Here is a 23,717-nt window from a genome sequence, read left to right as displayed (position 1 = left end):
GAGAGAGTTGGGAGACATATTGCCTATAAAAGTTGAAACAAGTTTATGATTAGTCTTTGGTTTAGGATTTAAGTTTGTTTAAGACTTTATAAAATCCAAAGGTGTTATGAACGAAATGACACTTTACTCCTTCGAGGGAAGGCCGCAACGAGTCTCCTTTCATAAGTAAATGACTCATCATTAATGCATAGCCAAGATGTCAATACATCAATTTTGACTAGCCACCTTCTAAATTGGTTTGATCACTCACATCCTTTCGCAGGGCCTCGAGGGAGGATTACTAGGGATTGAGTCTAAGTGTGTAACCAACCACTTAGTCCGAAAGATTGACTTTGAAAAACAATCCGCCGAGGGGAGGTCTTGTCATCATCGTCTCACTCTCGGACGTAGCTCATTGAGCAATGATCAGAGCAAAGCGCCCTTGAGTACTCTCATTTAAGAGAGGGCCACGAGGGTGACTCTTAGTCCGGCGACACTTGCACTTTTCATTAGTGTTGGGGATCGTGGGTTACAAACAACAAGTATAACCCTCCCACTTAGTTTTTGGAGTTGGTTGATCGACTCTTTTAACTTCGGAAACAAATTTCCTAGTTAGAGAGCGACAGAGCGGACAACTAGAAGAGAATCCTAGATCGACATGTTCAGAGCAGTATTAGTGCATAAAGGCACAAGGTACATACTCGATCTTTTCCTATTTTCTATTTCGGGAAAGTGCGTGAGGGAAGTGTGAACTTCAACTCACTCGAACACTTGAAAGTTTGAGATTACACATCTTTTTATTTTTCGGCTTGTCTACAAGGAGACCTCCCACTCAAATTTTCAAGAGCATATAGATTTTGAACATATGTGATATAGATATAGTTTTGAAAACATTTTGAAAATTTATTTGATTTGGATGACAAAATATTTTGAAAGTGAAAACGGTTTTTCAAAATTCAAACTAGTTTTGTAAAGATTCAATTTCAATTAAACTTTCAAAAAACAAAACATTTTAATCTTACGCATCATGTTTATAATCATATGAAAAACATTTTTGCTCAAGAAAATTTTCTCATTAGAGTTCTATAACTCATGGTAGTGGGGTTTGAAAATCCGGATTTCTAAAAAACTGGAGTTTCAGACAGCCGCGCACCTCGGAGTAAAATCGCCATATCTGGCGGCTCCGATGTCCTTTTGAGCCGAAACCGATGGCATTGGACAGAGGACAGACAGAGCTTTAATTTGATTCAAGAATCATTAAATTTCAATTTCTGAGAAGAGAGTTATGCCACTTTTAATGCGGGTTTACTCCAGCTCGAAGAAAAAGAAATAAATTAAAGTTTGGTCCTACTTAGGTGCGAAAAAGAATCAAGTGTAACGGAACGTTTTAAGATGTTGTTTAAAGCTTTTATTTGTGTTTTATTAGCAGGGTAATAACATAGAATAAAAGAAATAACAACATGCATAAAACGATTCAAGTAAATAAACGAAACTAGCAAGACAATATAACTAGTCACAAAATTTTACTCGAAATTTCTCAAACCTTTAAAACACGTTTTTCAATATAAAAAATTAAAAACTTTTAGAACTGATTCTAATGTGTTTTAAAAACATCCCAAACTCATAGAAAATCAACATGCTTTTTAATTTAAAGACATGAGCAATAAATTAAAAAAAATCTAAGATAACAATTCTAACTTGTCACAAAATTAGTAAACTTTCGAAAACGATTTTCAAGCTCATAATTTTAAAAACATGTACATGCATCTCTTTGACCATAGCTCTGATACCATTTGTTGGAATTGATCTAGGGTTTAAGAAAAAGATTAAACGCTTCGGGAAGCGGCGGAATTTTAAAAAATTTTCTTTTACAAGTAAAACAGTTTTTACTAACCTAGACAAGTGCAAGTACATGTAATTAAAAACCAATATGAGCTAAGAATTTACTAACCTTTCTTGAAGCTTTAACTTTGAAGAAGCTTTTGGAAAGTTCGCAACGCTCGTCTCCCCTCGCAGCACGTCTCTCTTTCTTTCCTCGGCACCTCGAGCAACCACGAAAGTTTCTATCACTAAATCACTCGAAAAGAAGGAATTTAGTGAGTGGGCACTTTTAAACACTACGACTTAAGAACGAGTCTCGAAGTCGCAGAGCTAAACACTAGGTCGAGTGAGGACCTAGGTGCCAAGACAAGAAAAAATCGAAAATAAACTAGAGAGAGAGAGAGAGGATTTCGGCCACAAGTTCTAGAGAGAGAGTCTCTCAAATCTCTTAAACTTGGATGAATGAAATGTGAGGAATGAGGCTCATATTTATAGGAGGGGGATTACCTTCAAAAGGTAGTTTCCTCTTTTCCTATTGCCTTGCACGTCCAACATGCCTCATGAAGGCTTAGGATTTGTTTCCTCATTTGATTTCCTCTTAGTTGGCCGAAAATGCACTTTCCTTCTTAAGGAAATTTGTTTCCCCTTTTTCTTTTGGCAAGTATCTTCATACATCAATGCACAAAATAAACTCTCTTTCCCACTATGGCATGAACGAAATTCAGCCTTATTTTCCTTGGGTTGGACGAAATTTGAGCTTCTAGAAGGAGCTTCTAGATGTTTCTTCATTTGTTCATGACAACATAAGAAAAGCCCATTAAGAAAATTTCAAGTAAAATTCTATGAAATGAAATTAATCCTCAAGGCCCAATTACACTAATATGGCTGAGTAATATTTATTTCATTTGTCATCATATGACAATGTCAAAAAAATTTATTGACATTTTTTTCGTCCTATGTCCAAAAAGACAAAAATACCCTTTTGACAATTTTCGTAAAACTGTCTCGTTCTTGTTTTGACTTAGCTTTCAGTTTAACTATTCCTACTCGATGTGATTCGTGACAGTGACCTCATGGACCCAAATGAACAAAGCTTGAGCTAAACACTTGGACTTAAAAGTTCACAAACCTTTTCCAAGTTTAGCTTAATGCCAACTGACTCCACTAAAGAGTTGACACTGAAAATCTCTCGGTTCAAATGAATTTATTTTCTACTCAAGAATTCACCTAATTATAATGAGCGGATCCACTGAATATTATCTATGTTTACCCTTCATGAATGTCATCAGCTAGTCGGGATCTACTAAATTACCATTTTACCCTTCTAGCTGTTATTTCCTCAACTCCTTTGTCGCTTGTGAATAAGTTAGAAACAATGTATTGACGAGGAGCTAACAAGTCACATTGTTTCATCCAAAAGAGTCAGGACTCAATTTGGACACTGGCCAGTTCATTTATTCACACTCCAAGGAACAAAGCATGAGGTGACATACATTGCATTTCAGCAATCTTGTACATGAATTCCATATCTATGAGAACTTCACAAAGTTACTCATGACAGACTCACAACTTAGTACTTCACCAATAGGCCTTGTTCGGAATCACATAGTGAGTCCGAACTTTGACTTTCTCAAATGAGAATACTAAGGTGTGAAATGGCATGTCTCATTTCAGGATTAAGGTAAGCATGATGCAATTCATACATAGTGACTTCGAGACATAAGAGGTTAAATGGTTTGTTCTTATATTGTCTCTAGAAGTGCACTGGTCAATTCAGTACCTTCGGAAGATACCTAGAAGAACTATAGAGTCCCCAACTCTCAATGCCTCATAACCAGACATCATAGATTCTTCTAACAATCATACTGAGGTCAATAGTCCTTTGACCCTAAGATTGCGAATATATCGTTTTAAGCAAACTACGAAGAGTTTGTTCATGCAAATCTACATTTGTCTCTTCGTAAGTTGTTAAGTTTGTTTATGGACTAAAAGACTATGGTTTTATCATAAAGCTTCAAACAAACAAAGAATGAATGAACGTTTCAACTTTATTAATGAATAGATAGGCAATTACAAGCAAGAGTCTTCATGAGACTTTATTACATCAAATGTACAAAATAAAGACTACAACTCTTCTTGTGGGCACCATTGACAACATATGGGTAAGTTTCGATCCCTAATTCGATGATATTTTGTAAGAGATTTGTTTGATTTCCTGAAAAAAAGAGTTTGAGTTCGTCATGTTGGATCCAGAAAAAAGTCCGAAATTGTTGTCTGTAATTTCGAAGTTTATAGTTGTTATTTCGATTTCATTTCGAAGATTTCGATTCCCAGAAAAGATTTCGTTTAAACTCAAATTTTTTGGGCCTTCTATGTAGTTAAACAGTTGAGAGAAGAAAAATGGGTAAGTTTCGATCCCTAATTCGATGATATTTTGTAAGAGAGATGTTTGATTTACTGAGAAAAAGAGTTTGAGTTCGTCATGTTGGATCCAGAAAAAGTTCGAAATTGTTGTCTGTAATTTCAAAGTTTATAGCTGTTATTTCGATTTCATTTCGAACTTTTTAACCTGTACAGATTTGACTTCTAATGTATACTTTTTAACTTCTTAACAGGTTCAAACGTTAATATATGTTGTTTATTTGATGGTACTTGGGTGAACAAAGGTACAAAATGGGAATATACTAATGAATCGCGATTCGAACTCCGTGCACTCGCGAAAGACATATCTCGGGCGGAGCTATTAATCGCTATGTACGAAGCTTTTTGTGTCGACGAGTCGTTATACGATTTGAAACTTGAAGCTGCGTATGTTTGGGCTGGAAGACCAAAACCTCCTCTCATTTTGGCATCGGACGCTAGTGTGACGGCATTTATGTTAGAGAATTCTGGTCAATCCAAGCTGAGGATTTCCTTATGCGTAACCCCCGTGAAAAGAAACATTGTTGATGCAGCTCTTGATACAACTCCAAGCAGGGCAGTTTCACCAACCCCAAATTCTCAGGTAGCATGCTTAGGTATTAGCGTCGAGGTGAATGATTTTCAGGCGCCATGCGATGAAGAGGGTGATGAGGAAGGTAAGGATGGTGATGATGAGGAAGATGAAGATGGCGATGATGAGGAAGATTTTGATGCAAGCGGATTCTATTGTGAGGATGATCCGGTTATGAATGATAATGATATTCCCATGTCAGAGCCAGTATCGGCGACGCCTCATAAGAAGTCAAAATTATGGGATGCACATGTTTCAATTCCCGATTCGGAGGAAAATGTAAGTACGCCTTCATCCACTGGCAGTTCTTCGGACATATGTGTTGGGCAAATTTTTGATAATAAGTTTGATTTGAGAAAGAGCTTTCAGTATAGGGTCTTCGAAACAAGCAGGAGTCGGTGGGTAGTCAAGTGCAAAGCTGGTGATTGTACTTGGAAATTGAGAGGGAATAAACTACCAAACAGTGATATGTTCGAAGTGAGTGTGTATGTTTCTACACATACTTGTTCGATTGATGCCCCTGCTAGTGGCCAACTTCAAGTTGCACCATGGATTGTAGGACATGTTATCAAGCATAAGTATAGTCTTCAATCGACATCATATACACCAAGGAACATCATAGAAGATGTACGAAAGGAGTATGGGATAAATTTGAGTTACGAGAAGGCTTGGAGATGCAAGGAGACGGCAATTGGGTACATAAGGGGTACACTTGACGAGTCATACAAGCGGTTACCTGCTTACTTCTACGCATTAGAACAAAAAAATCCAGGTTCGGTTACTGACCTTGTTCTTGACTCCGGCAGTCGATTTCGGTACTGTTTTTGGGCCCTTGGAGCTTGTATACGGGGATTTGCATCATGTCGACCTGTGATATGTATCGATGGTAGTTTCTTGAAGACAAAGTACGGAGGGCAGATATTATCGGCGATTGCATTAGATGCAAATGACCAATTGTTTCCACTTGCATTTGCTGTTGTAGACACCGAAAATAATCACTATTGGACCTACTTCCTTCGGAAACTGAGAGAGACCATCGGTTCCCCGCCAGATCTTTGTTTCATATCAGACAGGTACTTAATTTCGAAGATTTTAGTTTTGTTTCGACAATTTTGGAATGTTATTTCAGAGATTTTAGGTTTTCTGAGAAGTACATTTCGAATATTTTAGTTGATCTAATATTTATGTTTCAAACGCTTTGTTTTAGGCACGCAAGAATCCTTCATGCTATACCAGTTATGTATCCAGAGTGTTATCACGGGATCTGCTACCAGCATCTAAGTATGAATGTTGCTCATGTGTTCAAAACCGATGTTTGTGGCCCAGAGATGTATGGCGCATGTTATGCTTGGAGAAAATCTGTTTTCCATGCTCAATTCGAGAAGCTAAGGCGTAAAGATCCAAACCTTGCTAAATATCTGGAAGACATTGGAATTGAAAGGTTTGCTCGGTCGTACTTTCCTGGAAAAAGGTAAGTTCACAAGCAGGTAGTACTTTATTTCGAAGATTTTGGTTTGTTTCTTAGATTTACAATGCGACTTCGAATATTTTAACAACAGGTACAATTTATTGACGAGTAACTACGCGGAAAGCTTCAACAAGAGGATAAAGGACGCTAGAACATTCTCAATTTGTAGCATGGTGGAATGCATTCGATTTACTCTTCAAGAATGGTTCTTCAAGCGAAGAGAAAAATCCGGAAATGCGAAGACCAAACTGAGTCCAAAATTTGATGAGGACTTACGACTTCAAGTTCAAAAGGGTCGCCATTTGCAATATTCGGGGGTTACGCAACATGAGTTCTTAGTACTTGATGGAGACGAGGATGGCACGGTAAACATGTTGACAAAAGAATGCACATGCGGGTTGTTTCAACTTCTTGGTCTCCCTTGCATGCATGCGACGTGTGTCGCAACAAAGCGTAACATCGATGTGTATTCATTGTGTCACCCTTTCTATCGAGTAGAAAGTTGGAGAGCAGCATACATGGATGCTGTGTACCCTTGTGGTCCTGAACACGAGTGGAATGCTCCAGAAGAGCTGTTGAATATGGAGGTCAAGGTACCTGTTGCGAAAAACCCCGCCGGTCGGCCGAAGAAGAAGAGCAAAGGAGGACGGCGCAAGATCAAACGTTTGCCGTCTCAAGGTGAAGTCATTGTTGTTCAGCGCAAATGTAGTATTTGTGGAGGTAGAGGACATAATAGGAAGTCGTGTACTTTTCGTCAGTAGTATTGGATTTCAGACATTTAAGTTATTTTATGTGTTTGATTTCAGAGTTTTCGGCTAATTTGTGTAATGGATTTCAGACATTTCAGTTATTTTATGTGTTTGATTTCGGAGTTTTCAGCTAGTTTATTTGCTTGATTTCAGACATTTCAGTTATTTTATGTGTTTGATTTCGGAGTTTTCAGTTAGTGTATGTGCTTGATTTCAGACATTTCAGTTATTTTATGTGTTTGATTTCGGAGTTTTCAGTTCATTTTTGTAATGGATTTCAGACATTTCAGTTATTTTATGTGTTTGATTTCGGAGTTTTCAGCTAATTTTTGTAATGGATTTCAGACATTTCAGTTATTTTATGTGTTTGATTTCGGAGTTTTCAGTTAGTTTATTTGCTTGATTTCAGACATTTCAGTTATTTTATGTGTTTGATTTCGGAGTTTTCAGTTAGTTTATTTGCTTGATTTCAGACATTTCAGTTATTTTATGTGTTTGATTTCGGAGTTTTCAGTTAGTTTATGTGTTTGATTTCAGACATTTCAGTTCATTTTTGTAATGGATTTCAGACATTTCAGTAATTTTTGAGCAAGGATTTCAGACATTTCAGTAATTTTTTGTCAAGGATTTCAGACATTTCAGTAATTTTTGAGCAAGGATTTCAGACATTTCGGGTTATTCATATATACATTACAAACCAAAATATCATCCAAAAAACTAGTCTCCAAAACTACCAAAGTAATTATCAACAAACATTACAAACCCAATTTTCATCCAAAAAACTAGTCTCCAACACTATCAAAGTAATGTTCATCACCCCTTTTTCAGGCTTTTCAGTTTGGCTGTGTTCAACGGAGTGTAATCATCATATTTTATGGGCCGCTTGCTCTTTCTCTTCGAAACTACACAATCCAACATAAAATAATTAAAAAGAACATAAACCATGAAATATAGGCAAAACAGTTTGAAAATTGAGAACTTACCATAGACACGGACAGATTCTTTCGCCGGAGGGTTGACGAAGTCGTCGTCGTCGTCATCGGGGGCTGCCACAGAGGTTTCCGTCGTGGGGGCTGCCACAGTTCTTGCCGTCTCTTTCATCGGAGGGTTGACGAAGTCGTCGTCGTCATCGGGGGCTGCCACGGTGGTTGCCGTCACGGGGGCGTTCACGGTGGTTGCCGTCTCGGTGGCTGCCACGGGGGCTTCCGCCTCGGGGGCTGCCGTCTCGCTTGCCGTCTCGGGAGCTGCCACGGTGCTTGTCGTCTCCGGGGCTGCCACGTTGCTTGTCGTCTCGGGGGCTGCCATCCCTTCGTCATCATCGTCTTCATCTTCATCGTTGTCATCATCTCCATCGTTGACATCCGGAGGGTCCAAAGTTTCATCATCTTCATCGTTGTCATCATCTTCATCGTCTTCCTCCTCACCATCTTCTTCTTCTTCACCATTACCGATATCATCATCCGGAGGGTCCAAAGTTTCATCATGAATATTAACAGCTTCGTCAGGGTCAAAAAATAAACCTTCATCATTCTCCACTGCCAAAAATTATGTCACAAAACACCAAAAATTAATAACTAATATTCGAAACAATATATAAAAAAAGCCATAAAACTCCGAAATCATTAACAATATAAAACTAAAAACTTCGAAATTCACAGTTGAGAGAGATTACCATGTGGCGATGGTGACCTCCGCCGTGGAAACTTCTCCGATGGATACCTCTCTTCTTGTGTAGCGCTTCCCGGGACGACACTTACCAAATAATCGAGTTTCTCAGTCGTGTCTTTTTGCCACCTCATTATTTGCTTCCTCATGCGCTTCTGCTCCCTACACATTTTCTTAACATTCTGCTCCACATCACTCAAACGTCGTTCAAGTATTGAAAAATTCTCATCTCCACGCGGTGGGCCAACGTCCTCTTCATTCACGTACGCCGACTTCTTGTGCGCTACAACAGAATTGTAACCCGGATATTCTGGTATACTAGATGGGTGTCTCTCGAGTATGGAGAGATACTTCTTCTCACCATCGGTAGGCTCAAGCGTCGGTGTTGCCTCCACCTATAAAACAAAACTTCGAAATTAATCATACATAATAGTTGGAAAACGTCGAAATGAAGCTGAAAATGTACATAAAATCTCCGAAGAAAAAAAGTTAGAAAACATACGCTTTGTCGGATTAACTTTTTTGTGAACCCCTTCTGTCTTGCTTGTTTCATGCTCATCCATTTGAGCATTCTCGGAATGCTATTCTCGCTCAATTTCTTGCCATACTCTACACCGACAAACTCTATGGCCTCGTACGCCCAAAATTGAACCGCAGGGAGAAACCCTTGGACCGCATACTTTGCGTCTTGAACCTTCTTCTGCTTCTTACCTCGATTCTCGTATAAGCTACGCAGGTGTTTCGGGTCCGTCGCTAGCAACCCCTCGAGAGTGGCAGCCCAACTAACGTGGCCCCACGGAAACGCCATAAAGTATGGGAGCTCATCAACCATACTCAACAACTCCTCCCAAATACCTTGCCAACTATCCTTTCCTCGTATGATGCCTTCCACAATCAAACACAGTCCGAGCTTGTACAAGTCTTCTTTGTTCGTGCACGTGTTAAAAGCTGCCTCTAAATCAGCAACAGACGGTGCCTTGTGAAGTTTTTTGTCGTTGTCATCAACGTGTTCGGGGTCAGGAAAATACGTCTTCAACAGACGGTTGCTTGAAAGGTGCTTCTTGAATTCTTCCGTTGATGGAAGCGTACTAAACTTTAGTCCGGTCATCAAACCAAACTCGTTTCTTCCGAAACGGATAGGATTCTTACCGATACCAAAGTAAATTGCATCCTGACATCTTTGCTGGATGCGTCGTTGGAGAAGTTGGTCTATAATCACACCATTAAAGTTGAAACCCGTAACGGAAGGGGAATCGATCCAACTAAATTGTGTGTCCTTCAACCTAGCATGTAATCCGAATACCATAAATCGTGTGCTTATTACCTTCAAGAACCCGCTGCCTCTGAAACTTATTTGACCACTGTACTCCTTACAGATGGGAACTAACAATTCATACTTCGGTGCCTACAAAAAAATGAGAAAAGTTCGAAATAAAGAATCAATCACAGAAAACTTACTGAAAACTCTGAAATCCTGTACATAAACTAACTGAAAACTCTGAAATCCATAACAAAAAATAACTGAAAACTAAATGAAATCCATTACAAAACATAACTGAAAACTCTGAAATCCGTAAAAAAACATAACTGAAAACTCTGAAATCATTTACAAAAAATAACTGAAAACTCTGAAATCCTTTACATAAACTAACTGAAAACTCTGAACTCATTTACAAAAGATAACTGAAAACTCTGAAATCCTTTACATAACCTAACTGAAAACTCTGAAATTCATTACATAAACTAAATGAAAACTATGAAATCCATTACAAAAAATAACTGAAAACTCTGAAATCCATAAAAAAAATTAACTGAAAACTCTGAAATCATTTACAAAAGATAACTGAAAACTCTGAAATCCTTTACATAACCTAACTGAAAACTCTGAAATCCATTCTATAAACTAACAGAAAACTCTGAAATCATTTACAAATAATACCTGAAAACTCTGAAATCCATAAAAAAAGATAACTGAAAACTCTGAAATCATTTACAAAAAGTAATTGAAAACTCTGAAATCCTTTACATAACCTAACTGAAAACTCTGAAATCCATTCTATAAACTAACAGAAAACTCTGAAATCATTTACAAATAATACCTGAAAACTCTGAAATCTTTACATAACCTAACTGAAAACTCTGAAATCCATTCCATAAACTAACAGAAAACTCTGAAATCATTTACAAAAAATACCTGAAAACTCTGAAATCTTTACATAAACTAACTGAAAATTCTGAAATCCATTCCATAAACTAACAGAAAACTCTGAAATCATTTACAAAAAATACCTGAAAACTCTGAAATCTATACATAACCTAACTGAAAACTCTGAAATTCATTCCATAAACTAACAGAAAACTCTGAAATCATTTACAAAAAATACCTGAAAACTCTGAAATCTTTACATAACCTAACTGAAAACTCTGAAATCCATTCCATATAATACCTGAAAACTCTGAAATCATTTACAAAAACTAACTATAAACTATGAAATCCTTCACATAACCTAACTGAAAACTCTGAAAAAAAATTTCAAAAATAAATCCATAGCCAAAGGGAGCCAAAAATCCAACGCAAACTTAAATCTTCATAAATCCCTTCAAACCTCTATGAACTTCACAGCCAAAAAATCCGAAATGTCTAAAAAAAACTACATCCCAAACTTTCACACCGATAATACCCAATATTTCATATCAAAACAATTAAGATCACCAAAAATTCATCGAAACTTCAAACCATCAAACCCAAAATCTCCGAAACATATTCTAAACAACCCTAAAAAGTCATAACCGAAGAAACCTCTAAATAATTATGAAACCATTAACAAACCCTAAAACAATGGGACTCAAAACAAACTCACCATTTTCGTCTGGTTCGCGAGTCGGCTGGACTGGCGACGAGGGCTCGGTTGGTTCGCGAGAGAGGGCTCGGTTGGTTCGCGACTCGGCTGGAGGGCTCTGTGGGTTCGCGAGGATGTTGGACTGGCGACGAAGGACCGAAATGACGACTGGCGACGACGGGGAGAACTGACGACGGAGAACTGACGAGGAAGGGAACTGACGACGAAGGAAACTGAGAGAAGAGGGCTCGGTTTCTTTTTTTTTTTTGGGTTTTGAATGGGAGGGAGTGCTTGGCGTTTATATTTTTGTTTCAGAATTGAAAAGGGAAAAACCACACGTGAGGGAAGGGAAGGGAAGGGTCATTAGTTAGTGAAGGATTGATTTTGAAAAAAAAATTCATTTAAGGGTAATTTGGACTTTTTACATGGTGAGATGCTTGGTTTTCCTAAGGGAACCAAAACATGGTTTGGTTTTCAAATCACATGCTTTATCAAGCTTGCTTTATCAAGTTTCCCTATTTATATGCTAAGCTAGATTAACACAAATATCTTCTGTCGGTCATTCTCTAAAAATCCAGAACATTAAAATCAACGCAACTTGCTTCGGATTCCGACACCGAAAATCCAACGGGCCGAGCCACTAAGAAGCCCATCAAAGCCCAAAAAAAAGAAACACATGGCCATCAAAAAGGGCATTATCCAAGCCCATGCTCGAACGCGCCGTGGCCATGCACAAAGCAGGCCACGTGCACCGTGCAAAGGAAAGAGCACGTCGCACCAGGCATACCACGCACCTAAAAAATAAGGCGCACACGCTACACCTTTCAACCAAGTGGCGCGCCATGCCGCCCCCTATGAGGCGCACACACAAGCCCTTACGCGTGCGCGTTGTGACGACCCGATTTTTCGGACCATTTTACTTATCTTGCTTTTTAAACTTTAGAAAACTTGGAGGAAATTAAAAAAAAACACATCGTATAAAAGACAAACTAAAATTTTAAGAATCTAAAGGAAACAAAAATATAAAACAAATATGAAGATTGCTTTTAAACGTTTCATGAGAAATACTTAACCAAAATTGAAAATACGAAAATTGAAAATGAAACATAGTAGCAAAATAATAAAACATAATCTAGAATATAAATTTCAACCAAACTAGAACACTTTGAAACTCCAAACTTTAAAATGATTGATAATAAAAAATCATAAAATTTATTTCTCAATAATTTGTAGCGGAAGACTTAATTTATGAATGGCAACTATAACTCAACCCTCTCGCTATCGACGTCGCTAGTCCACCATGCTCAGCTCCTTATCGGGTTTTCACCTACAACACAGACATATATTTTTTCTTCAAAGAATGAGCTTACGCCCAGTGAGAATAATATAAAGCTCACAAAATAATAAGAGTAATGCAATGCATGATCGAGTTATCAATATTTTCAAACTATAACGTGATTTAAGTTTCTCTTCTAATTTCTTTCAAATCGGGGTGCCCCTATGGTAGTTGTACTTATTTCAGTGCATATTTTGGAAACGAGCTACGAGGGTGTGACCTCCTATATTTTCGATTTCATCTTTTAAACTTAGAACTTTCGAGAAAATTTCTCACTAGGGCCTCGGCCCGAGAAATTTCTCCATTGGGCCCGTAAGTCAGCTTGAGAAATTTTTCTTTAAGACCTCCATAGCCCGAGAGGATACGACTCTTTTGTTTATCTTTATCTTTTCACTTTGTTTTTTTTTTTTTTCGTTACATGCATGAATGACATATGACATAAATATAAATGATAACATGACTAGAAATAAGAACATGATATAAATAATCTAATTTATAAAATATCATCACATAACATACCATACCTTATATCATCACATACCATACTCATATCACACCATAAACCCATCATATCATAAATATTATTCATAATTTATCATACCATACCTAATTGAGAGAAAAGACTATTGGGGATCAACTAATAAAAAGATTAAATACATTGATTAGGTTCTGAATATTTTCATAAACGACACTCAAACATGAATTTACTAAAATACCCTTGGCTATTAGAGTTCCAGGAAAAACTGAAATTCCAGAAAAACTTCTATACAAGTTCAAGTAACTATAAAACATAATTTTGAGCACTTTTTGTAAAGACACCACAGTCAAAACACTCTTTAACTATTTATTAAAAATAAAAGAAGTATAAAATCTGACTTTAAAACTTATGTCAAAGATCGTTCGCGCTTCGTTTTTTTAAATTGCTGAAACATAAAGTCTGTTAATCTAAATAAAAAATAAATTATATATTTGAAAGAAAACACAATAGAAATCAGTATAAAACTTTCAAATTAAAATAATTAACGAAAAAAATTCATACTAAACATTTCAAAATCGGTTTTGAAATTAGGCTAGAACCAGTGAAACAAGCCTGCCCAATGATTAGAGAATAATCGCAAAATATTATCTATTCGATACAAATATTATTCAATTTAACATTCAAATAGAAGACATGTAAAACTAAGTTTTGCAAAAAAGAATCAACCCAAAATTATAAAATTTTGAAGTCACAGTAAGTGTTTTATGAAACAATTTTGATTGAATCCGAACCATAAACCTTCTTTTGATCTAAACGCTCATTCAAAATAATACAATAAATAATATATAAATTAATTTGAGAAAATCAAGAATTATATAACTAATTTCTCAGATGGTTGTGAATTTTTATTTTTAACGCTCATAGAACTCTAGGACGAAGAGGGTAATATCATTTATACGGTGACTAGGGTATATACAAAAGAAAAGAAAAGAAAGAGATTGAGGGACTGAGAAGGAAAACGGTGAGCAAGAGAGAAAAAGACTGCTTTTGTTAAGTCAAGCTTATTTATAAGCAGTAAAGGAAAAAGAAACCGTGTGAATATTTTTCATTTTATGACTATATTTTTCTTTTATATAAATAACAAAGCTATTGACATATTCAAAAACAAACTAAAAAGATTTTATTTCCTTTAAAAAAAAAATATCCACCCATGCGACATACGCATTAATTATATATATATACGGGACTTTTTTTTGTCTCACTTGCTACATATATATATATATATATATACATATATTATTTCTTTATTCTACTTTATGGATATATATTTTAATCTGCCATATTCTTATTTTTTTTTCTTAGTTAGTGGAACATATAAGTTCCAAACACGTTTCAATCTGATAATATATATACATATTAAGCCGTTTTTTGGATTAACACTTATGGACACGTGGAATGAGCGGACTTGGCCACATATTTTCGAATCTGTGAGATTAGTGGTGAAATATTTCTCTTATCAAGTGAAGAACACGAGAATCGATTTTTCAAGTTCTTGGCCACTCTTGTAGATAGAATATAATTTGGCTTGGGAGCCTTGGGTTGTGAGGGAGAGTGAACTTTTCTTCTCCCACCCTAGAGAGAATGAAAGTAGATTGTTCCTCTTTTTTGTGTGAAATTGTGAGGGATGTGGCTTTGATTTCTCTTTGTTCTTGATTTCGGTCTCAAATGTGTTTCTACTGAGAGAAATAGCTGAATAGAGGATTTGACATAGTCTGGTTAGAGAGAGAAAAAGTCAACCCTTGACAAGTGTTTGTCTCATGTATTTATAGTGGAGTTGTGAGGGTCGGGGTAGTCTCGTCATTTGGTCGTTATTGGAGGGACGGTCCTGTTTGGAAGGACGGACGAGATATACCGAAGGGTCATTGGACATACCCATGAGCCATGAGGCTGGTTGGTAGGTCATGAGACGTATTCCATGAGTCGTGAAACATACCCATGAGTCGTGAGACTCACCAGGGGGTCATGAACGTACCCATGAGTCGTGAGACTTGCCAGGGGTCATGAGACGTACCCATGAGTCATGAGACGTACCCATGAATCATGAGACTTGCCAAGGGGTCATGAGACGTACCCATGAGTCAAGAGACTTATGAGAGGGTCATGAGACGGTCCCATGAGTCATGAGACTTGCCAGGGGGTCATGAACGTACCCATGAGTCATGAGACTTGTCAAGGGTCATGAGACGTACCCATGAGTCATGAGACGTACCCATGAGTCATGAGACTTGCTAGGGCTTTATAAGACTTACCCATGAGTCGTGAGACTTGCTAGGGGATCATGAGACATACCCATGAGTCGTGAGACTTGCAATGGGGTCATGAGACGTACCCATGAGTCATGAGACTACTGATAACGTGGCCATTTGAATTGTCTTGACTTTCTTTCGATCGGGCCTTGTGTATATCTATTTTTGGGTTGGGCCGTAGCATTTCTTGTGAAGGAAAAATTACCCATAACAATATACATATATATTCACACACACACACACACATATATATATATATATATATATATATATCTTCAAATAATTAATTATGAATATGAAAAAATATCTAATATACAAATATATATGTAATTTAATTCATGCACATACACGTAGCAAATTGGAAAAAGCCATTACTTACCATTTAAATTGTCTCAAACAAGATCATCTAGGCCTCTACAACTAATCCATACAGATCTTTAGGATTCTGTTCCAACTGCATAGTCTCATGGATATTGATATTATATGCATTTCATCAATCATTATTCCGAATTTTCATGGATATATCCGCTAAAACTCAAGTCTGAGGGGTTCAATGTCTTCAAGAACTTCTAGAGATGTGTTGAAGGATCTCTTAACATACATATTCGTACTGTGCAATTAGGGAGGCGAGTAATACCAATATCTCTATTCATAGCTGAGCATAGCATCCCGACTTGCAATTCACGTCCTCACGTGCACGCCTAGAATGGAAAAGCGAAAAAGAAGCACCGGCACATCACTTAGCTAGGGCTCTCAATGCTGGCTCAAGCAAGCTTACCATTGCAATTCTAGTAGGACGCATTCTCTTATGCAGTGTTTCTCATCAATAAACTCCCAAAATCAGTTCTCAAAGATTTCAGTCCCAAATGCTCTTTCAGAACCCCCAGACTACTATTTCCTTAGAGTGTTTGGTTTTATAGTGTTTCCATGTCCCTACAACACAAACTAGATGAATACAGATCTGTTAAATGCTAGTTCATTGGGTACAACCCAACTCGCAAGGGCTACAAGTGTTTACATGAGTTTGGGAGAGTCTACATTACGCGCAATGTTGTGGTCAACGAAAGTGAGTTTCCATATACTCAACTTTTTCAAGAATCTACAAATTTTGATGTTGATGTATCACACTCTATCTTGCGTACCCTATCAAATTTCACTTTACCTAACACACTAGATACTCACCCTGACCCTACACACAACACATTTGACCATGACACATCTACATCAAATCTAGCTCTCAACCAGACCCAAAACATTACCAATCACCAAACACTAGCCCTCTCCGCTCACAACCACAAAAAGTGTTGCAATATATCACATCTTTAGAAGTTAGATTACCCACTGAACCATAGAACATAGCTACAAACCCAATCCCTATTTCATTACCACAAATAAACCTAACAAACACATTTACACACCCCATGCACACCATGTCAAAATATGACATTCATCAACCTAAGCTCCTAATAGCAGCAAAGCACCCACTCTAAGTCATTCCAGTCCAAAAGAACCATGAACGGTCTCTAAAGCCTTAGCTAACTCCAGCTGGACTAAGGTTATGAAACTTGAACTTCAAAGCCTTAGCCCAAAATGAAACATGGTCTATGGTCCCTCCATCCTCATTTCAAAACATCATTAGGAATGTAATAGATGTTGAAGGTGAAGTACAATGAATATGGGTATGTGCAAAGGTTTAAAACCTGTCTAGTTGCTAAGGGATTTTAAAAAACACATGGTGTGGATTTTTCTGAAGCATTCAGTCTGGTTGTCAAGCCTTGCATTATCACTATTGTTCTTACTCTCGCATTGTTCAACAATTGGCATGTTCATGATATGTTGATGACGCAACATGATGGCTTTGTGGATCTCACCAAACCTCGACATGTACGCAAATTGCACAAGGCCTTGTATGGCCTCAAACAAGCGCCTTATGCGTTGTCCAATCAGCTTCATATTTCTCTGTTAAATTGGGGCTTCGTTTGGTCAAGCTCAGACATATCGCTCTCTGTCGTCTCCGAAGACACACTGTTCATCATTTTGCTTATATACATGGATGTCATTCTTGTCACCAGTAACTCTCGGATGTGATTCAACGTCTCACTGTTGACCTCAATGCTCAATCTGCGTCGAAGCAACTTGGGGAGCTTTATTATTTCTTAGGCATCGAAGTTAATCGGTCTGTATTTGGAATGTTTCTTTCACACACTAAATATGTGGCTGACCTACTCAGCAAAATCAACTTGACAGGTGTCTAGCCCTGCAAGAGTTCTGCGGCACCGAATCAACAACTCCTAAAAGATGGGGGGTAAGCTAATGGAAGACCCATTCTTCTATCGCTACAAACTGAAAGAAATTTGATGTACTTACAAAGAGTGTCTCGGTCAATCGCTTCCTCAAGTTAAAAGATAAACCACACGTCGAGGACTTGATGTCTCGTTTAAAAAGGGGCTGATAGAGAGTCCGAGAAAAGTCAGCACGGTCAATGACACGTCAGCTGATTCTGTTAGACAGTTAAGAGTTGTTATTAGCCGTTAGCATTGTATACTTGGCATATATTGTATCTATAATCACACAAGAGATTAATGAGAAATATACACTAACACACGTAAATGAGATTCTTTCTCTACTGTTCTTCTCTTCCAAAATTATATTCTCTTTACAATTTATCTATAAGTAATCAAAATTTGATGTATTTTTGTTAAATAAAAACCTAACATTGTTAATAGTCTCCCATAAATTATATAAAATATGTAGCAATCTAATAATAAAATACCAAACCTTCAATAATTTGAGCGCACATAATTCACATGTTCAAAATCTGTTAAAATTCAGAAGGAAATGAGAGTTTTGAAACATCTTATAAATTAAAGGTAAAAGTTTGCCATGAATTAAAATTGAGGGGCATTTCAAAAGTGTAAGAGTTTAAGAGAAAATTATTTAATTAATCTTTAATTTAATAAAAAAATTAGAGGCGGGAGATTTTTCGAGCCTGTGTTTTATTTTGAAGAAAAAAAAGAGGGAACAAATTATTAATTAAGAAAAGCTCAGGGTGGTTCCGCAAATACTTTCTCCACTAAAAAACAACAAGAATTTAATTGGACTGTCTTCAAGTACATATAACAGTGCGGTAGCTCTATCATTCATTCCTTTTTCTTTATTTTTGTTTGACAATAAACTCTATCTTCGTTTAATCTATTATTTTCCGTTGTTATTTCTTTCGTCAAAATAGCTTGGTCGGATATACCGTGAAAAACACTTTTATTTATCAATTTTTATTTATTTATTTATTTGCTTTTCAGATTAAATACTTTCGGATCTGAATTGGGTTATGTAGATGTTCTGACAAGGATCACAGGAATCACTTTGTTCTTTTGAAACTCCTATTTTCATTTGGCGTTCCCTGTTTAGCTTAATTCTGTCTCTCTTTAAAGAAAAAAAGATTTTGTTTATCTTTCTATTTTGTTTTATAATTCGAACACAAAATTCTGATACCATGAGGAAGAAGCTCGACACTCGTTTCCCTGCTGTAAGTTTTTCTTTTTCCCCTTCAATTATTTTATTCATTGCCGAAAGTTAAATCATTTTATTTATTAATTTTTATTTTTAAAATCTGTAGCGAAAATTAGAAACCACAGAATGTAAATTGAATTATTCAGCTGTTAGATATCTGGTTTGAACTTTGAAGTGTTCATAATGTAGTGGATTTGATCTCGATCTCGATCTCGATCCGCCATAGTTCTGTTCCAGATTACGTTTATATGTTAAAAAAAAACCCAACTGTATCATGGTTGTTCGTGTAAGAATTGATTTCGTGTTTGCATTATTGTTTAGACGCTGATGCATGTACCAATTTTGTGTTTCTCAGTTAATTCTAATTGCGTTTATATCCTTACAATTATGTATTTGAACAAACTGAGTTAAAGAGTCTTTTTTTTCTTTTATTTTTGTCCGTGTATTTTATCCGGCTTTAGAAGTTAGAGATCTGCATTATCCTAATTTCTTTTATCCGGCTTTGCATTCCAATAATTTTTTATTCGGTTTAGGATTCCAATAATTGAATTATACTCGTAATGAATAAGTTAGTCATTTAATCGTTTTTTAATTTGCTTGAAAGCTAGAGAAGCATTTTCAGATAGCAAATCTCAACGTTTCCTAATTTGGGTCGTAGTGATATATATTATTCCCCCTTTAGTTTGTTTTGTTCAGTAAGCAAGCTGATCTTAATCTGGCTAAGGTTGATTTCTCATAACGTGCCCAGTTTGGGTTAATGATTCTTATCCATTTTCGGTATGGCTTTCGCTTTAACTGTGAATGATCAGAACTCTATTCTTCCTTCCAGACAACGCCTTCCTCTGAAAGCTTTTACCTAATTTGTGATGATTTAGGTTCGACATACAAGAAATCATTTTTTTTATGCAAGATGAGTCTGTGTCAGTAAAGGAGTAATGGTTTGTGTGGATTCGCAGCAAAATAGAGCGGATTTTATTCATTGATAAGGATTTGTAGTTCCTCATGGGTTAATAATGAATTTTTCTCTCAAGATTTAGTAGAATCGTCTGAGAGGCTTAATGTTTTAAATTTCTTTTTCTGATTCTTGGGATTTCATCTGAAAGACGCGTTATATGGGCAGGCTCGAATTAAAAAAATCATGCAAGCTGATGAGGACGTTGGAAAGATAGCACTGGCCGTTCCCGTTTTAGTCTGTGAGTTGCGATGGATTTTAGTTTGAAAGCCTCAGTAACTAAGCTCAAGCATTTTGGGATTTTTTTTTTGTTCCGAGTTACTCTTAGTATGTATCCAAAATTTATTATAAGTAACATTACTGCAGCCAAGGCATTGGAGTTATTTCTGCAAGACCTGTGTGATCGGACATACGAGGTAACTCTTCAAAGAGGAGCAAAAACCATGAATTCATTGCATTTGTAAGTGAAGCATAATCTGTATTCTTTACTATCATGGATTGATGCTTTTCTAGCCAATCTTTTCTTAGAGCTTTGCTTATATTTATTGTTATTTTTTAATATGTATATAATAATCACAGATATGTATCAGCAATCAAAGTAAGTGCATTCTCTGTTATGTCAGATTCTAAATTTGTATCCGTGTGTTTAATTACAGAAAGCATTGTGTACAGAGCTATAATGTATTTGATTTTCTGAGGGATACAGTCAGCAGGGTTCCCGACTATGGCCACGGGCACTCTGATGCCGCCGGCGAAGACAGAGCCGTTTCACGGAGAAGGTTTGACATGCGATTCCCTTGCTCTCTCAGCCCTGGTTTTGACAGTTTCTGAAACAAATTAGTATTTACTGGTTTACTTGGTTGGTCATTTCTTTTGTTTTGTGAGATTGAGATCAGTTTACATTTTGTTGTTGTAGGAAAGCTGCCTTGGGTGACGAGTTTAACGACAGCGACGAAGAGCTGAAGAGGAGCAAGATGGTGAGAGTTTCTGTTGTTAGTTAGAATGTCAACGAGCTCTGAATCTGACGATGTTATTGTTTTATGAAACGCAGCAAGAGATGGGCCAGGGAACGAGCACGGGCAGAGGAAGAGGGCGCGGCAGAGGGCGGGGCCGCGGGAGAGGCCGAGCCTCCGCGGAGAGAGAGATTCCTCCTCCCATGGACGCCGTGGGAGAGCCTTGCACTTCGTCTCTACAGCCCGTGGGCCCCGCCAAAGACGAAGGCGCTGACCTGTCGGCCCGAAACATCGACCTCAATGCCGAAGCGAAGGACCAACAAGCGGTGGAGCACGAAAAGGCAAAGGCATCAGCGGCAGAAGCTAAACATGAAGAGTATCCTGGTTGGACGATGGACCAAATGGCCATCGACCCCACACAGCTTTCACATATTGGGACCAGGTTGGACGAGGAAGACGAGGATTACGACGAAGAAGAAGGCTAAAAACAAAACATCCTAGCAAATGACCTATAAAGGAGTAACCGCAATTGGGATAATAATACAGGCTGCGAGCAAGCATGAAGATGAAATGTTCTTTCCCGTCCTGTCCTGTCAGCGAATCCCAACATTTTAGTGTATTAGCTTTTCTCCGACTATTGTAGAGGTAGAGGTAAATTTGCCTTGTCAAGTCAGAAGCCAAGTGTAGAGTGTAGACAGAGACAGTGTGTGGTAAAGCTGGGTAGTGCTTTCTAAAGTTTTAACCTCACTCCACTATGTTGTGTTAGTTTAGATTATGAATTCTCGATCTTCTTACTACCAAGTATTATTCACTTGTTTTCTCCGGGGTTATAAGTGATTTAGATTCGCTGCAATATAAAGAAAAATTAAGAAGAAAAAGGGAAATAGTCAAAACTACAAGACACATGGAGATGATATTTTCCTTGCTGAAAAGTACTTGCGAGTTACATATTTATAAGCCTTGGGAGCCTATAAAGGACAACGAGACGTACAATACCCTTATTTATACATATAATATATTGAAGATGTTACTAGTACGAGCAATCAACTTGTGTCTCGACAGTAGAGGTGGGTTAAAACAGTAAAAACACACAAAGGTCTCCGTGACCGAACGGAAGATGATCAAGTGGAGTTGTCTTGTTCAACCTGGTTGAGAAGAAAATTACCCTGGTTGTTCTTGTGCACCTCAACCTTGTACTTCTCTTCTTTCGTCCCTCTCTTCAACTTCAACAGAATCTCAAACTTTGCGTGATCATCAATCACCTGTTTTTTTGGGGGGGGGGGGGGGGGGGGGGCACAAAAAGCAAAACATTAATAATAAACACAGTGCATAACCACAATCATTCTAAAGAAAGATAACAAGTTGTTGCTCACCTCGGCCTTGGCGTGAACAATCTCCTGAAGTTCGTAAGGGAAGAGAGAGTTGGACCTCTGCTGGAGAGTTGTGACAGCATGGTTGGCCGCGTCTTTCACTACCGGATCGTGGGCCGGCACCGATCTCCATCCATGAGGATGCCCTTCTGTCAAGACAGACAATATACAACAAGACTTCATTTTCATCCCAGCACTCAAGAAGAGGACAACAGCATTGTATAGCCCAACAATAACAACACCCATAATCTATCAACACTGTATTGTCTCTACGATGATCTGATTAAACTTGATGTTGTGGATCCAAAGGAAGGCGAGAGAAGAACCTTTCTTGACGCCAAGGTCGGAGGAGGTGAACGAGGGAGCTGTGATTTTGGCTTCGGCTTCGTCTTCGGCTTTGGCTTCGGATTCGCCGGTGTGCTTGAAGTCCTGAAGCTCCTTGAAGTTAAGCCATGGCTTGACCCAAACCTTGGCTTCGTAGATCATCTTCTTCCCGGCGTCAACGGCCTCCAGAGTCAGGTGATGCATTGTCCCCGCAACCGTTTGCTCTTCCGCTTTCAAAAGTCTCGCGAACTCCAACATCTTGTTCTGATAACACCAACCACATATCCATAAATCACGTAGGTGTGTGTGAGTGTATATATAAATATGTGATTGGTCGTTCAGTGTATGAATATAAAAGAAAAAAGCGTAACTTACCATTTCGAATCTTAACCATTAAAATTTGTAAAAAAACGAGTGTTTAAAGTGACTGAAAAAAAAATCCCAAATTTAGATATATCTAAGATAACTCGCATTTCTAAATCAAACCTAACCTGTGAAATTGTATCTGACTTTTTATTTATTTATAGAAAAACTTATTCGATCACTCGTCATTCCTAGTATTCTCCATAATAATCAGAAAAAAAGAAGAAAAAGATTGAGAAATAAAAAAACCTGATTCTTATTGTGCTCTTGGACGGCGAAGCGAGCGAGATCTTCGACTTCAGCCGAGTTCTCGCAGCCTCCGGATGGGCGCAACCCACCTAGAGTAGCCGCCATTGAAGATCGGGATTGAAGGAAAACGAAGAAGGTGAGGAAGATCAGCTTTAAAGTCGTAAATCTCATTCGGCTTCGATTCTTTTGCTTGATTTTCGTTTTTCTATAACTTTCTTTGGAAGTGTGATTTATATGAATATTTTTGCTGGGTTCGAGCGCACACGTGTCATACGCGTGTCTCTCTCCCCCCCCTCTCTCTCTCTCTCTCTCTCTCTCTCTCTTTTGCTCTGATCTCTCTCTCTCTCTTCGGTTAGTCGCAT

General features: G+C 37.7%; 4 protein-coding genes across 4 annotated transcripts; 2 read left to right on the top strand and 2 right to left on the bottom strand.

Moving 5' to 3' along the window:
- Positions 1–4,675: 4,675 nt before the first annotated feature.
- LOC149378679 (uncharacterized) lies at positions 4,676–7,021 on the top strand. Its single transcript, XM_089602887.1, has 3 exons — positions 4,676–5,865; positions 6,000–6,263; positions 6,352–7,021. The coding sequence occupies exons 1-3, from the start codon at positions 4,676–4,678 to the stop codon at positions 7,019–7,021; spliced, it is 2,124 nt and encodes a 707-aa protein (XP_089459013.1).
- A 760-nt stretch (positions 7,022–7,781) lies between these two features.
- LOC149378678 (uncharacterized) lies at positions 7,782–9,494 on the bottom strand. The gene is made up of 4 exons (XM_089602886.1): positions 9,177–9,494; positions 8,682–9,069; positions 7,993–8,544; positions 7,782–7,911 (listed from the first exon to the last, which is right to left on the bottom strand). Exons 1-4 carry the CDS (start codon positions 9,480–9,482, stop codon positions 7,823–7,825), a joined length of 1,335 nt encoding a protein of 444 aa, XP_089459012.1. The 5' UTR covers positions 9,483–9,494; the 3' UTR covers positions 7,782–7,822.
- Positions 9,495–18,831: 9,337 nt separating this feature from the next.
- NF-YC11 (nuclear factor Y, subunit C11) lies at positions 18,832–21,869 on the top strand. Its single transcript, XM_089603345.1, has 6 exons — positions 18,832–19,160; positions 20,265–20,337; positions 20,463–20,556; positions 20,753–20,875; positions 21,013–21,073; positions 21,148–21,869. The coding sequence occupies exons 1-6, from the start codon at positions 19,128–19,130 to the stop codon at positions 21,532–21,534; spliced, it is 771 nt and encodes a 256-aa protein (XP_089459471.1). The 5' UTR covers positions 18,832–19,127; the 3' UTR covers positions 21,535–21,869.
- A 74-nt stretch (positions 21,870–21,943) lies between these two features.
- CYSB (cystatin B) lies at positions 21,944–23,717 on the bottom strand. The gene is made up of 4 exons (XM_089603346.1): positions 23,356–23,717; positions 22,746–23,007; positions 22,423–22,568; positions 21,944–22,311 (listed from the first exon to the last, which is right to left on the bottom strand). Exons 1-4 carry the CDS (start codon positions 23,524–23,526, stop codon positions 22,171–22,173), a joined length of 720 nt encoding a protein of 239 aa, XP_089459472.1. The 5' UTR covers positions 23,527–23,717; the 3' UTR covers positions 21,944–22,170.

The sequence above is a fragment of the Urtica dioica genome, chromosome 12, assembly GCF_054948205.1.
Source record: "Urtica dioica subsp. dioica isolate 48M chromosome 12, U.dioica_male_clone48M_v1_H2, whole genome shotgun sequence".
In the NCBI taxonomy this organism is placed as follows: domain Eukaryota; kingdom Viridiplantae; phylum Streptophyta; class Magnoliopsida; order Rosales; family Urticaceae; genus Urtica; species Urtica dioica.
This window is presented reverse-complemented; position numbering and strand designations above follow the sequence as displayed.